The 15433-nt window shown below is 43.9% G+C and overlaps 2 protein-coding genes across 4 annotated transcripts; one reads left to right on the top strand and one right to left on the bottom strand.

Moving 5' to 3' along the window:
* Window positions 1-972: 972 nt before the first annotated feature.
* Window positions 973-6757, top strand: slc46a2 (solute carrier family 46 member 2). Of its 2 annotated transcripts, none has more exons than XM_086135235.1 (7): window positions 973-1538; window positions 3953-4123; window positions 4369-4581; window positions 5485-5656; window positions 5733-5816; window positions 5920-6076; window positions 6441-6757. In XM_086135235.1, the coding sequence occupies exons 1-7, from the start codon at window positions 1050-1052 to the stop codon at window positions 6526-6528; spliced, it is 1374 nt and encodes a 457-aa protein (XP_085991361.1). In that variant the 5' UTR covers window positions 973-1049; the 3' UTR covers window positions 6529-6757. The 2 variants fall into 2 exon arrangements, with proteins under 2 accessions (XP_085991361.1, XP_085991360.1); XM_086135234.1 differs by having other exon boundaries at window positions 5920-6094.
* A 58-nt stretch (window positions 6758-6815) lies between these two features.
* Window positions 6816-15252, bottom strand: snx30 (sorting nexin family member 30). 2 transcript variants are annotated; one of them, XM_086135236.1, is made up of 9 exons: window positions 14935-15249; window positions 12433-12648; window positions 11441-11551; window positions 11201-11359; window positions 10684-10873; window positions 9830-10029; window positions 9653-9742; window positions 9336-9488; window positions 6816-9073 (listed from the first exon to the last, which is right to left on the bottom strand). In XM_086135236.1, exons 1-9 carry the CDS (start codon window positions 15067-15069, stop codon window positions 8996-8998), a joined length of 1332 nt encoding a protein of 443 aa, XP_085991362.1. In that variant the 5' UTR covers window positions 15070-15249; the 3' UTR covers window positions 6816-8995. The 2 variants fall into 2 exon arrangements, with proteins under 2 accessions (XP_085991362.1, XP_085991363.1); XM_086135237.1 differs by lacking the exon at window positions 6816-9073 and having other exon boundaries at window positions 9387-9536; window positions 14935-15252.
* Between the last annotated feature and the right edge of the window lie 181 nt (window positions 15253-15433).

Genomic DNA, 15433 nt, shown 5'->3' with positions numbered 1-15433 from the left:
ACATAAAACACACACTTGAGGTGTCATTGTCTCCTATTACCATGAGATGGGACCGTCTGGTTGCAAAAAATCAAGCTCGGGGCTGTGATGAGTCGTCATTTTCATGCACTTTGAATTTGCATTGTATCGTATTTTGAAGGCATTAAACATGACCATCGCGATATGAGTGTTGCGGCCAGATTAGACGCTCCTTGTGTTTATTATTATATTTCGAAAACACCACCGTTTTCATGCAGCTCATACCATATTATTTTGTCGTATTATTTCCGCCACACCTTAAATGCCGGTCTCTGAAAATATTGTCTGACATAAACCGGTCCGTGGGGCAAAAAAGGTTGGGGACCCCTGCCCTAGCGGATACTCAATGAATTGAACCTTATTAAAAATATTAAGTCTGTGTCTTTTATGCATTTTTTTTCACTTTTAAATTATCCTGCAGGCCTGATTGAACCTCCTTGCGGGCCGGTTCCGGCCCGCGGACCGTATGTTTGACACCCCTGGTATAAATAAAGATATCGTGCAACAGCTCTGATCACAAGCTGCAATTGCAGACTGCTCAGCGCCAACAACTTCCGGTGATGCGCTGTATTAAAGATTTACCTGTTTTATTTTATTTTTGTCATACTTTTTGTGAAAATGAGACTGATAGGATGATTAGGGTGCAGTGTGCTTGTACATTAACACACAAAACATTTATTACTAACATGCACAATGGCACACAAATGGTTGTTTGTTTGTTTTATTTCACCTCTACAACCCTCGCGATCGACTTGGGACCAGTCCGTGATTTACCGGTCATCGCGATCGACGCAATGATCACCCCTGATGTACAGTATACAGTAAAAATAAAGTGCACTTTTATTGCTTACATAGGATATCAACCTCTGAATGATTTACGATAAATTGCACTTGCAGTAATTTAATGACCAGAATGAGGAAGTGGAACTCTCCCCTCACAAACGGTTTTGTCCTCAACTTCCCTGACTGCATTACAACCTCCTTATTCCTATAACGTCGCTTTTTAAATCATGAACACTTTTTAAGGACGCATGGCGACGCGGAGCTGGTGTGGAAGCGCTTTCGGCGTGCTCCGCCGAGTTGAGCCGCTCGTGGTGCTCCAGCAGCTGGGCACCTCTTTGTTCAACACCGCTCTGCTTATGGTGGTCAAGGACCGGTGCACCAACGCCACCTTCCCGGGCACCGCTGACACTCGTTTCTCCGGGGAAGACGAGCAGCAGCGAGCCATGTCGGATTTCTATTTGGTCAACAACCTCATCGTCCAGCTGACGCCTATCGTGCCCGCTCTCCTGCTCGCCAAGGCGGGCGACCGCGGTTGGAGGAGAGCGCCCGTCTTGGTACCCCTGTGCGGGTACCTGCTGTCGAGCGTCACCCTCCTCCAGGTGGTTCTTTTACGGTTGCCCATCCAGGTGATGTTCGGATCGGCGGCTCTCTTTGGGATATCAGGCGGCTTCTGCGCTTACTGGCCCGGCGTCATGACGTTGGCGTCGCTCGGCTCCGACGCGGAGAATCGCTCCAAGGTTAGAAAACAATCTATTTTTACTGTCAAAGGTCATCTCGTTTATTCATTTAGGTTGAACAATTTAAAAAATGTAGTGGACGTTGCATTTTCGAGATAACAATAAAATGCAACAAATTAGTCATAAAATATCTTTAACTTAACGCAAAAACAACCATTTTTTTTCACCTATATTGGTTTACTTTACCCCATCGGTTTTACATAACGAATGAACTAAGAGAAGTGGTAAGGCAGCACGGTGATCGACCGGTTAGCACGTGCGCCTCACAGTGCAGAGGTCTCCGGTTCGAATCCGGGCTCCAGGCTTGGTTGTTCTTCTCTGTGAGCCCTGTGATTGGCTGGCAACCAGTTCAGGGTGTACCCTGCCTGCTGCCCAAAGATGGCGAGGAGGATGAAGCGGTTCAGATCATGGATGGATAGATGTATAATCCAAAATAAAAAACACATGTTCAAATAATTACTTCAGAAAGGGTAAGTAAAAAGTAGGAAAACCCACTTCAATACTGAATGACTGATGAGTAGCTAATGATTTATCCATCCATCCATTTTCGAAACGGCTTATCCTCCTGACAAAGCGTCTCGGGCGTGCTGGAGCCAAAACGTCAATAAAATGTGGTCAATTCAGCCCAAAGAATTTGTCTTGTGCTATTTGGCTTCCACTCAAACAGCACAATAGGCTCGCCGGGCAGAAGTTAAAAAACAGGAACAATATGTCATGATTCTGTTTGGATTACATTTGGTTTTGTTTCATGTTGTATTGTTTCTTTGTGTTCTTTTATTTTTTAAATATATCTCCCCCCCCCCCCCACACACACACACACATCTGTTCTTGTCATCCTGGTTCCTTGTGTTAACCAATCAGCTCCCTCCAACCTTTCGTGTCGTCCAGGTGTTTCTCATTGTCTCATCAGTTTGCTTGTATTTAGTTCCCTGCTTCCTGTCAGTCTTTGTTGCTTCATTACATTTGTTTGCTGTGCCTAACTTGTCGTGTTGCCATGTGCTGTTTTGTTTCGTGTGATTGTTGTGACTTGGTTTAATGTTGTCTTGTTGATTCCATGTGTTATTTTTGGACTTTTTGTTTTCTTTTTGGAAAATAAATGCACTTTGTTTTGAGTTCATCCTGCCTTGCGTTCCTACATTTGGGTCCAACTTTTTGCCACCAGCACAACAACCCGCAAATAATGACATGAGGCCGCTCGGCAGTGGATATTAAAAGTGTACAAAGTGTAGAATGCAAAAAGCTGCCAACAGAATAGAAGTTACCCCTGAATGTAAATGATTTTGAAACCCATTGAAAAAAAATGCTACCGCCTACTCCCACTTATGATTAAGGCCTTTTAAAGCATGATCACATTCTTCTAATAATTTTAGTCAATTGCTTTTAATTTTTTTTACTTTGCTTTTAAATGTCTTCAACTATTCCGTTTCCCACTTTGCTTTTCAATGTCTTAAATTCTTTTGTTTGTCAATGCTTTTTGACTTTTGTACTTTTACCAATGTGAACCACATTAAGCTAAAGATGTCCTAAGCTAATGGCTTCTATAAAAAAAGCTGCCTTGCCTGACACCCCCCCCCCCCATCAAAGCTGTTAACGATATACAAAAAAGACACCAAGCTAAATAATTTCAAAACGTTTCCCAACATTAATGTGACCTGTACTACAGTGTACTCGATGTTAAAACAGTAAAAACGTTTCAAGAGGGAAAATAAAATTGTATGACATGTCTAAAAGCAGAACGGAAAGTACATCATATCCACAGCAGATGAAGTAGAAGGCAATGTGGTTAAAAACAAAAAAAAAATCTCCTCTCTATACACACACACCGTATTTTCCGCACTATAAGGCGCACCTAAAAGCATTCCATTTTCTCAAAAGGCATCAGTGCGCCTTATATAGGGATCAGTATTTTGATTTCTCGGGCGTAGTATTGGAAATGTTCTGTAAAACGCTTTGTTATAGCTGCAGCCGTTGTGAAGTCTCTATATAAATAAAGCTGGATTGTTTTATATTCCCTTTAGCGTAGCTCCATCTAATAGATGCATAACACAACCTCAGCCATTATTGTAGCTTCTATTCTATGCGCCTTATAATATGGTGTGCTTGTATATGAAAACAGTTTCAAAATAGGCCATTCATGGAAGGTGCGCCTTATAATGTGGAAAATACGGTTTATATATATATATACTGTATATAATTTTGTCCAATTTTACTTCCTTTTTAACTGGGGACTTGCATAACAATACTCGGGCCCATTTTGAGCCCGATTCCCCTCTTCCAGTCAAAGGCTCGATAATCGAATGTCTCAAAGATTATTGTGACGTGAAACAGAATGATAGCCAAATAGGAAGTGACCTGAACCTCCTGAGGGTTTTTGAGTTTGATTAGTTTATGGGAGTAATTTGTGTCTGTTCCAGGCGATGATGAGAGTGGAGCTGATGTACGGAGCGGCGGGCCTCCTGGGCAGTCTGCTGTCAGGTCATGTGTTCCTCCTGTATAGTTCTAGTGTTGGACATGGAACTGTGCTACTTTGCGTCTGCACGCTTCTCCACCTGCTCAGCCTCACTCACGCCGCCGTGCTGCTGCAGGTCTGTGTCTTTGGAACTTCTGCATGTTTGACACAATAAAACTGGATTAAAAATGAAGCCAACTTCCTTAAACAGCTTGACACTATCACTTACATTCCTGCACTTTAATGAAGTTTTATTCAGTGATGAGAAGTCATGAAGTCCGTGTAATTTCTGTACGTTCAATTATATTTTCCAGTTGACTGCATTTTACTTGAGTGTGAGTACTTGTCACCCAATGTTGGCCATTTTCTGACTTAATGAAGGTAAAGCAAGTATCAAGTGAGCCTGAGGAGCGCAGCCCCCTCCTCCCCGACTCCTCTGCTGGCGTTCCTGCAGAGACGTTCAAAAGGAAGAACACGGTAAACGTGGTTCTGCTCTTCTCCGCGGCCATCTTGTACGGCTCCTCGGTGGGCGGAGCCGTGGAGATCCTGGGCGTCTTTGTGATGAAAGAGCCACTCAACTGGAACGCTGCCCAAGTATGTGTTCTATCCAATTGTGTACAAGCCATTAAAAGTCAAATTCCTCGATGTTTGTATTAAATTACATTTTTCAAAAAGGTGTTTAGGGCGGCAAGGTGGTCGACTGGTTAGCACGGCAGCACATAATATTTAAACCCTGATGTGCGAGAGAAAAAAAAAACAAAGGCAGATTCGGGATCAGTGCAAAAAATTCATCTGGAAAGGTTTACTTGCATCCCAGATTTAAAAAAAAAATGTTTACCATTGTAATCGTTAAGAATGACACAGATTCTTTTGATTTTTGATTTTTTTTTTTGCTCACACTGTTGCATGTTTATAGTTTTTAATATTACGTCTTATTTTGCCTGTTCTCTTTTCTATTGTCTTTTACTATGTAAAGTGCCTTTGAGTGGTTTTAAAGCGCTATAAATAAACATATCTAATAAAATAATGATATAAATAAAATTGATTTTTATTTGTATTGTTATTTTTATTATTATTATTATTATTATTATTGCTATTGTTATTATTAATATTACTGATCCAGCCTCATCCAGTTGTGTGTCATCCAAATGTGTCGAACTTTTGACAAGAATTTCATTCACTCCCAAAGACGTTTTTACACGTCTTTTCAGACTTGGTCTAGAATTGGTTGGTACTGAATGGGTTAATCTCACTTTGTTGTGGTTTGCATTGATAAATGCTACCTACGAGTTCTAATCACTGAAATAATCATTTTATATATCTCATGTAGCATCAAAACATCCGAAATGTCCTCAGACATTGTGACCTCCTAATGGTCATGTCTTACACAAATTCTTGAAATCTCAGCTCTCACCGCCCTGTGGTCCATAGAAACAATATCCCAATCGGGGATTACAAATGAAATGTACCGGTGTGTTAAATAGTTTGCTCCTCTAGGTGGGTTACGGCAACGCAGCGGGCTTTGTGATCTTCCTCAGCAGTTACCTCGGCGCCGTTGCTTTTCGCCGCTGCGTGTGCGACGTCACGCTCATCCTGTTCGGCATGCTTTCATTCGCCTGCGGGATCTACTTCATGTCTTTCGTCACCGCATCTTACATGTTCTACCTCGGTAAGCGTCGTCTTCTGCTTTCTGACCTGCTCCCGTATCGGGCGACCGTTCTAATATCGACATCGTTTCTCCACAGCTCGCTCGCTCAGCCTCTTTGCCCTCATCCCGCTGCCTACAATCAGATCACTTCTCTCCCAGCAGGTTCCAACATCCCTGTGTGGTGAGGAGCAATTGTTTTGCTCGTCAAACTCCCAGAAACATGTGCGTACACGAGACCCCATGTACCTTAGCGTCCCCTTTGTGTTCTGCCTCATTGCCATCAGGCATCACTTTGACAGCTCTGCAGCTGGCGTTGAGGTTTGCAGCTCTGGCGTACATTCCTGCCTTCACTAAACTCTACCAGAGAACACTGGGCTGGTTCCCAGGTTTCGTCTTCACTCTCTCCAGCATACTGGCAGTTCTGGGAATGATTCCCATCAGGTGCTTTTCACCTCATTTGTACGTATGAAAAGTATCGCTATGTTTCAAAAATCTCAACCGCCTTTGTGAGGTGTGTGTGGTTGACAAGGGATCCGGATTATGCATTTGGATATGCGCTACCTTTACTGGTGAACCTAATTTGACCTTCTTCCAACTGTTTGTGTCAGGAGACTTTGCACAATTTGATAGATCCCTAACAAGGACCAAACACGTTCTAATTTTTTCTTTTTAACTGAAACACTCAACAATCGAACTTGTGCATTCAAAAGTTCAGACAATGTTAAATAAGGTTAACCGGTCAGAGTGCACACAGGTTCACCCACAATAATTCTTCTTTTAAACGGATTATTCTTCCTCCCTGCAGTGTCGTGGGATGCAGACGGTCTCAGCCAAGATGTCCCAAAGAGATGGACACGACGGTCGAGACACGCCATTCGGAGAAGGAGAACTGACGCCCGCTTCCCCTAAAGATAAAACCGTGAACACTTCGGAAAGGAAAGATGAGCAGATGTGTGTTTTACGTCACACAGCGTGCAGCCTTTGGAATAACTATAGTGTGGAATGAGATCTGATGGGAAAAAAAAATGGACAGCAGACATCTCGAAACTCTCACGGCCTGACCAAGGTTGTATTATTTATAATGTCTTTAGATGCTTTTTATTAAATTTCAATGAATGAAAATTTGCTTTTTCACTACATTATGTTAACAGAACTAGGAATAGAGGACAAACTTCACAGATAAATATCAAATCAATTTATTTTAATATTGGTCCAATATATCCCAAAATAGTTTGAGGTAAAGGTAATTGCGTCAGAACAACATCAATATCCAGGCCTCATATTTATATCTAATTACAAGATGTTCAAGTCTACAGAATGGACCAAAAGTAAAAATGTAAACATCGGGGACCAACAAAATAGAACAAAACTGAGGTTATTAGCAGTTAGCTTAAAAAAAAATCATGGTGAGTTGATCCTATTTCTGTTGCGTTGCAATGCAGGAAATGATGCGGACGGTTGGACTTAGCGATTTTTTTTTTCCAAGATGAGTACAGTACATTCAAAATAATTATTGATACGGAATATGTTGGCAGCTATCATCTTGTTCCCATTCGGGCTTTCAACCTGTTGATAAACATTCGGCAAGCAAGATCAAAGCACAAAAGCAAAATCACCGCCAGAATTGATACTTTTGTCAAATCAAAAGACATTTTCAAGAAAAGGTTCAAGCTGGGATGAATCCTATTGTGCATTAACCAGCAGGCAAAAACTCGACATGAAGCTCTACCAAAAATAGACACTATGCTGTTGAGGTTTAAAAAAAAAAAAAAAGTCAATTCCTTCAATATACAAGCTTCATATTGTTAGTGAGATTGTGTCATCCCTTCTTAATGCTTCCAGTTTCACATTAAATGGATCCTCCGGCAATTTCTCGGTTGTACATTTGGGATCATTCACACGAAACAAAATCATTTTACTTGAAACAATTATCATTTGTTTAAATATTAACCACTGCCACTTTTGCTCAAAGGCATCAATAGATGTCGACGCCTAACTAGATTCTAGCCAAATGCAGCAGAACATTTGCTTGGGATACAAGCCGACTTAGGATCAGGCACATCCCTAAGCGGTACGTAACCTTAAATATCATCACTACAATCCTGAAATTACAATTCCCTCATACTTTTTTTTTTTTTTTTTTTAAGTTCATACAGCAAGTTAGTATGCCTCCCAACAGGAATGGACCAGGCAATTGACTTCGTATCAGTCATGTACAGTTGCACACAAAATGAGTCATTCTTAATATCGCCATTAAAAAAAAATAAAAAATCAGGCCATTTTTAGTCGCCAAGGAACAAACTTGCAGAAGTTTGCCAGAAATCAACAAAACAAGAATAAATGAAATAGCTTAACGCAGCTGATGTTGCAAGCCGTCAGTGTTCATAATCCTTTTTTCTTACTGATGCAAACATACGCATGCAGTTTTTTCTCTTTTGTTTTGCTTTGTTCTCCCCCCCCCCCCCAAATTTATACTGCTTCTGTCTATCACATCTATCAAGTGTGAAATTACTAACATCATATAGATGGACTTTTTCCTGGAAAGCACTGTCCTTTGAGAAGCATTTAAAGACAACAAAAAAATCCGAGATACCAAGCAAGACAACATGTTCTAATTGGTCAGAGCAATTTAGTCCCAAACGAATGGATCCGATAAGGCTCAGTCTTCAAACTCTGCGCTTTCATCGCAAAAAACTCCTTCTTGCCCCTTTGAGCTGAAGTCAATGACCGGTAAGGGATGAGAAGGGATGAGAAAGCTAACGTGCTCATCTGAGCTTATTACGCAAAGTTGCCACAGCACTTTCACGGCCGTGTAGTGAAACGCGGGTGCCGTGGCAAATTTCACCTTTCTGTAAATAGATTTTTCTCGTGAACTAAGTCGAAGGACACAAAAATATCTGCGAACCCTTGCAAAACAATCTTGACCACGATTGGAATGAGCCTGTGGCTTTATCTGAGAAGCTGACTGACCAAAGGGACCAAAAAAAAAAGAAAATAATAATAATAGTACCCTTGTCTCACACTGTAAAAAGGATGAGAAAAAAAAAACACGTCTCCTACGCGTGTGGTTACGTAAGCAGCATTGGCAACTGTTAAATGATATGATGTAGAAAAAGAGCAACGGCATGAAAAAGAATGGCTGTCGATAGAAAGTCGCCGCTCTATGACCAGTTGACACGTACACATACTGTGTACGCTGCGGTCACAGCTTCCGGGAAAGGTCCGATGATGACCGTCAACTCTGGAAAAAGGGGGACACGGTCCTTCATTTGGGAGTCCAAAAGGCCTGCTCGGTCCTTGGCGTGAAAAAGTGCGTGATGGACAAAAGTCACCAGGGCGAGCGGGTTAAAGGCGCTTGCTTCAGTCCGTCTCGCTCGTTTGGTCCTCGGTCTGTTTGTCCTGCAGGACATTGATGAGCGACTCCCAAGCTGCTTGGCACTGCAGAAAAGCGCAAAACAACTTAAATGGGTCGTGTTTTTTTTTTTTACAGTTGTTGTTTTACAGTCTGACAACGGTCACCCTAATAAAATCATCTCATTTCTAAAGCGCGTGTGACAGGCAGGGAATAGCAGGAACCCAGGGCCAAAGGTGTAGCGCTTCACATCACGTCACATTTCCGGTCGTACTGAAATCTACTGTCGCCGTCTGACAAGGTTTTTGGACGCTCCGGGACTGTGCAAGGCTATGATACAATGCGTACCTTCTCGTAGTAAGTGATGTTTTTGTCGGCCATGCCACCGAGAAGCTGCTTGAAGTCCTGTCGCTTGTTGCTCTGCCAGCGCTCCCAGTCGGCCTTCAGGTCGGCGTTGAAACACTCCACCTTGTCCTGGCACCGCTCCACCTCGAGCGGCATCTAGCGGGAGACACAGAAGCACTACTGCGCTACAAGGGGCTCTAAATGCTACGGCGTACAGAACGGCCACTTGGTCACGTTACCGCGGACGACGGTTGCAAAATGACTCGGCCCACCGCAGAAGGTGGGAGGTGCCAAACAAGATGAACAATGACGATGCTTACAGGCGTTCTGTCCTCCTGTTTGCGCAGAAGGGCGGCTTCCAGGCGTCCCTCGTACTCTGCCTGACTTTGGTCGCGCTTCTTCAAAACATTCTGCAAATAATCAATTTTATTTTTTTTTTCCAGTGCTGTGATTTGTTATACGGGCGAGGAAATTGAGAACATTTCCATCCGTCTCACCTTCATGGACTCGATGTAGAGCATATACTCTCGCAGTACAGGTAGGAAGTCCTGGCCCATGTTCTCACACAGCTCATCCATCGCCCCGCAACACGTCGAAACGGAACTCGCCAACCCCTCCAGGGGGCGCTGCAGTTCCCCTTCCGAGCCCGTCCAGCTCGAGTACACGGCGCCATAGTCGCGCAGCTCAGTCAAGTGCTCTAGCGAGGTTGAGATGAGCGTATAAAGAATCTAGTCATCAGTTCGGTTCAGGTTTATAAAAGTAATCCGTTGGTGATTCTGAGCTGTGTTATGCGGAGGATTCAAAGGCCGTAAACAGAACAGCTGACTACGGTTAAAAAGAATACAGAAGTGGAGGCAAAAGGTTGTGTTATCTCTGCGTTGCTTCCTGTTTCACAACATCGAATCCGACTTCCTCACTGACAGCGTGGCAAACTGTGCTGGAGTCCGACACGTTTTGGACCCTTCTGTCGCGATAGCAACAGCACAGAGTGGCTTTGGTGTCCTCATCAGAATCACGACATTATTTAACAGAAAAATCAAAGTCTCTATGCGCACATCACAGTAGAATTGATGAGTCTCAGAGTACAACTCGTCTACTTCTCCTCGCATCTTGATATTTCGTGATTGTCTTAAATGCCCTTGTAACACGGTGCTGCCTCCCAAAGGTCAGTTTTGGTACTACATCTTGGTTGGGGGAAGGAACTCATGATTGTTGAGCTCGGTTGTGTGTGTGCTGTGCTGTGCTGTGTTGGTCATCAGGAACACAAACCATCCATGCCTGATGAGCGTCTATTGCGCTAAAGCGTATGCGAAGCCGAAATGACTTTTGGTGACCGGCTTCAGTTTGTTACCTGACTGCTCTTTGAGGATCCTCTGAGCAATACGGTCGATGGTGCCCAATTTTTGGCTAAAAGTGTCCAGGTATTCTCCCATGGCGCAGAACTCGGGCGGCCGCGCTCGCAGCTTGTAGCCTCCGGTGACGTGCTTCACCGACTCGCCCACCTTGGTGAGCAGCGCCAGACCCTGCCGCTTGTTCAGATCCTGCAGACGAACAATACGCTCAACGTTGCAGTGCAGCGCATGTGGGCCACATTTGTCCTCTTTCAATTTTACTGAACTCAATATTGAAATTGAATGTGAGCATGAGAGTGAAGATTGTCCGGACAAATTTGATGGATGACCGCTTTATTGCATTCTGGGAGAGGCTACTTGTCGCCTCCTGGTGAGAAAGTCAATGCAATTTATTTGGGATTTGCATCCATTGTAATTTTTTCCCCTGCCACTGATTTATTGGGGTTGCTGAACAGCTGATGTTTGCAAAACATTTATTGTTGAATTAAAATGTGTCCCGCTCGCTGGTGGTCTCACCTTAGCAGACAGGAAAGCATTGAGATGCGGGTTGAAGGACAGGACTGGGTGGTCTGCAACCCGCTTCAAGAACTTGTCCAGCGCTTTCATGCGAGTTCCGACAAACTCTTCCGAAAAACGATCCACCACGCCCTTCATCACAAATTTCTCCGGCAAAGGCTGAAAAAGAAAAAGAGGGCGAAGAGTGTGAATGGAATGGTTTGTAGGCGATCGGCGGTGCGGTTGTTGTGGTCAATTTACAGGGATGAGGTGGGTGGGCTGGCTGTCCTCCAGTTTGATCCTCAGCCAATCGAAGTCTTGATAGCGGCGTCGCACACAGTATTCCGGAAGGTCAAATTCAATCCGCGTTGTCTTGATTGAACAGATACAAAAAATGGCGGTGATGGGGAATGTTGTTTTTCACAACTTTTGTTCTATCAGACCAAAAAATGTTGGTTTTTAATCCTTAGGTGTTATATGTTAAAGTTTTGATATTATTTCCCATTTTTACTATAAGGATTTTTTTTTTTTTTTTTTTTAAACAAGGGTGTGCTGACTTTCATTCACGGATGCACATGAGGGCTCATGTAGAGCCCACCGTGCAGTCTTGTTGACAGGCCACTGTTAAAAGACCTTGCATCCGCTCTCTTAATTAACACTCAGCCTTTATATTTGACGGTGATATTTGTTCAAGCTTTTTCGAGCACTTAAAGCACATAGCGACGGTTGCCCTGATGCCAGCGGGCGACTCGTGGCATTGCCTCCCCACCTCTATTTCATTGCAGAATGGAAGTGGCCTGTATGGCGATGGCGCTCTCAAGTCGGCCAAGCAGGGCGTCGGTCCGGTAAATCAAAATGATCAAATTGATCACTGAATCATTTTTTTAACTCATTCACTCCCAAAGACGTTTTTAAACGTCTTTTCAGACTTGGTCTAGAATTGGCTGGTACTGAATGAGTTTTAATGGAATGAAAGGAAAAGTACTTTCCCAAAATTGAATTAATGTATTCCCAAAGCCATGCTTAGTTGATCATATTCTGATGCAACTTGACCTGTTGAGATGGTCATGATTTTACAGCTTTCCCGCTTAGACGATAAATATGCGTCTTCATGTTCAAATCAAAACAAAAGCTGACAATGATTGCAAATCATTCACAAAATCACCAATAAAAAAATATGATCCCTTTATATGGTGAGATCAACTCGCGATCCAAAATGGATGTTCCACACGGGACAACATCCAAAAGCAGACCTTGGTGGACACTCTGTAGGTGATGTAGGTCTCCATTGTAGAGACGTGCTTCTTCGGGTCATCCACCGTGACAAACAGGTCCCGCGTTTCGGTGGAGTCGTAGTAGTCCCGGGGGTCTGACTCGATGTCGTCGTCCAGCTGCAGCCTATTGAACAGCGAGGATGCTGAGGCGGGACTCGGCGTGTCCACTGGCGTGCCATTGGACAGTCCTGCCTCCTGTGGGGACAAAAGAAAAGAAAAAAATCAAGACAAAGAAGTGATAGAATGTTGCAGTTGTTTTTCTCTGTGAATGAGATTATTGTGGAGGTCGCGGCTGCATGCTTGGACCACCAAATCATGTGACGCAACATCTGCATACACTGAGTTGAATGCTGGGACGATGTGAGCCCAAAATTTGCGCAACACACTGACAACAGCAGCTATTTATACCAAAAGATAATGTTGTTGTTCTTGTATTTGTTTCATTAGGACTGAAAGGTAAAGTCTCTTTCACAGGCACAGTAGCTCATTGTACTAAGACATGCATGCTTACGACTCTCTTTAAGGTTAGATTTACACTGCGGGGTTCAAGTGATACAATTCCAATCTTTGGCTCTCAAGATGCTTCATTTCACACTTCTACCTTGAGGCAGATGTTACGGGCATGATGTAGCTCGAACAAAACACACAAACAAGAAGCTCCTATCCACACAGCATCAGAATCTTGAAGAAACAACATATGATCAAGAGCATCCAAGATTTTTGGAATCCTGATCATGCTTGAAAGTTTACACAAGACTGTGCAAAACCTCTACAACGTCCATCCATCCATTTTCCGAACCGCTTGATCCTCACTAGGGTCGCGGGGGGTGCTGGAGCCTATCCCAGCCGTCTTCGGGCAGTAGGCGGGGACACCCTGAATCAGTTGCCAGCCAATCGCAGGGCACACAGAGACGAACAACCATTCACGCCCACACTCACACCTAGGGACAATTTAGAGCGTCCAATCAGCCTGCCATGCATGTTTTTGGAATGTGGGAGGAAACCGGAGCACCCGGAGAAAACCCACGCAGGCCCGGGGAGAACATGCAAACTCCACACAGGGAGGCCGGAGCTGGAATTGAACCCGGTACCTCTGCACTGTGAAGCCGACGTGCTAACCACTGGACTACCGGGCCGCCCCCTCTCTACAACGTGTTGTACTTAAATGGCTGAATGCCTACGTTTTTTTTTTTTTTGTTTTTTTGCACATTACATTCCCATGCGCCGGCTCTCTCCTTCGCCCTCTCGGCGCCAAGCCGAGCTCGGTCTTGGTTGTGACTTTAGGGCGTCTTTTCTACACTGCGGCGCAAAGCCTAACTTGTAATAAAAGCGCCCATAATTGCATTGGGTTGCATCATTGCATCGCAGTGAATGGACAAGCAGGCCTCATTCACTCAGTTCAAAAGAAGTAACACACAGAAACAAAATGATCCTGATCTGGGCTTGCTAATTTACAAAAACTGACCGATGTGTGAATGTCGATCCTGTATAGTTATTCAGTATCTGGAAAATTAGAATAATACTTCAGACTCTACAAAGAAATGAGTTTTCTAAAATGTTGACCAATCAAAGAGTATACACGTGAAAATATGTACATGTACAGCACTCAATACTTACTTGGAGCTACTTTGGCCTGAATTACTTAAGCAATGCAATGTGGCATGGAATCGATAAGCGTGCAGCACTGCTCAGGTTCCCCAGACCTGAATCCAGTTGAGCACATCTGGGACATGATGTCCTCGCTCCATCCACCAACACTACATTGCACCACACCACTGTCCAGGAGTTGATGGATGCTTTAGCCCAGATCTAGGAGGAGATCCCTCAGGAGACCATCTTCCACCTCATCAGAACCATGCCCAGGGGTCGTACGGAGTTCACACAAGCATGTGGAGGCCACACCCACTACTTTTTGACTTGTTTTAAGGACAGTACATCAAAGTTGGATGAGCCTGTCGTGTTTTTCCACTTTAATTTTAAGTGTGACTCCAAACCCAGGCCTCCATGGGTTAATACATTTGATCTCCATTTTGGTGTGATTTTGTTGTCAGCACATTAAACTATGTAAAAAGAACAAAGTATTCAAACAGAATATTTCATTCATTCGGATTTAGGAAGCGTCATTTTAGTGTTCGCTTGTTACTAGTGTCATCATCGTTACAAATTGGTTTTGTGTTCATCAGATCCACTATGATCATGAAAATCAAGAAACTCGCAGAATGTCTGCCAGTACCGTTGTAGTGTTAATTATTCTGTCGCTGTCTTAAAGCCCTGCCACTTACCTTCCGAGCATAATAACAACATTTATAAAGACTGAACAGAGACTGGTTTGTTTTAGTCCGTGGTAATTGATTGGTATTTGAAAGTGGTAAGTTTTCAAATATTCCCCGCATTCAATGTGAACAACAGGTTACGGGAAAAAAACATCCTCGCTGCTTGTTTTTGTGTTATAACGACCAGGCACGGCTGGGTCCAGCCTACCTTGTCGCCCCCGGCGGTAACGGTGACATCTGGCCCGGGGGACAGCGACTCGTCGGCGGCGGACAACGGGTGTAGAATCTCAGCGATGTGCTTCTGCCCCGAGCTGGCCAGGCCTCGCTGGGCGCCGACGTTCATCGTGCAGTCGGCGCGGGGGCTCGCCTGCAAGTCGCGGCGAGCAGCCGTCCAGTCTACGTCGGAAAGTTGCGATTGCGCGGACAGGGGAAAGGATTTTGTTGTCGTCTTGTAGTTAGGAACGGAGATTGGAAGCCGCTGTTTGGTCGTAATAGTCAGCTGACACCCACAGCGCAGATGCGGAGGTTAAAACTACGAAAACCCGGAAGTAAACATCGTGTGTGACAACAGGACGTCTAACGTTCGCTTAAAATGTACAAGCATGCAGTTAATCATTTGTGCCTAATGGGTATTCATCGACATGAACACGTTTGCATAAAGGCATAAAGACCGTTATGTAAAGACTTTGTGTCCAACATTAATGTAA

The sequence above is a fragment of the Hippocampus guttulatus genome, chromosome 17, assembly GCF_054856545.1.
Source record: "Hippocampus guttulatus isolate MCC_2025c chromosome 17, RoL_Hgut_1.0, whole genome shotgun sequence".
In the NCBI taxonomy this organism is placed as follows: Eukaryota; Metazoa; Chordata; class Actinopteri; order Syngnathiformes; family Syngnathidae; genus Hippocampus; species Hippocampus guttulatus.
The sequence above is the reverse complement of the archived record's forward strand: the minus strand, read 5'-3'. Positions and strand labels throughout refer to the sequence as shown.

Coding starts and splice junctions, on each gene's coding strand:
- slc46a2 (XM_086135234.1), top strand. CDS start 1,050: ATGGCGACGCGGAGCTGGTGTGGAAGCGCTTTCGGCGTGCTCCGCCGA. Junction 4,582..5,484: donor TCAACTGGAACGCTGCCCAA/GTATGTGTTCTA, acceptor TTGCTCCTCTAG/GTGGGTTACGGCAACGCAGC. Junction 6,095..6,440: donor AGGTGCTTTTCACCTCATTT/GTACGTATGAAA, acceptor TCCTCCCTGCAG/TGTCGTGGGATGCAGACGGT.
- snx30 (XM_086135236.1), bottom strand. CDS start 15,069: ATGAACGTCGGCGCCCAGCGAGGCCTGGCCAGCTCGGGGCAGAAGCAC. Junction 10,030..10,683: donor GATCCTCAAAGAGCAGTCAG/GTAACAAACTGA, acceptor CAACCTCGCTAG/AGCACTTGACTGAGCTGCGC. Junction 9,489..9,652: donor AACAGGAGGACAGAACGCCT/GTAAGCATCGTC, acceptor GTCTCCCGCTAG/ATGCCGCTCGAGGTGGAGCG.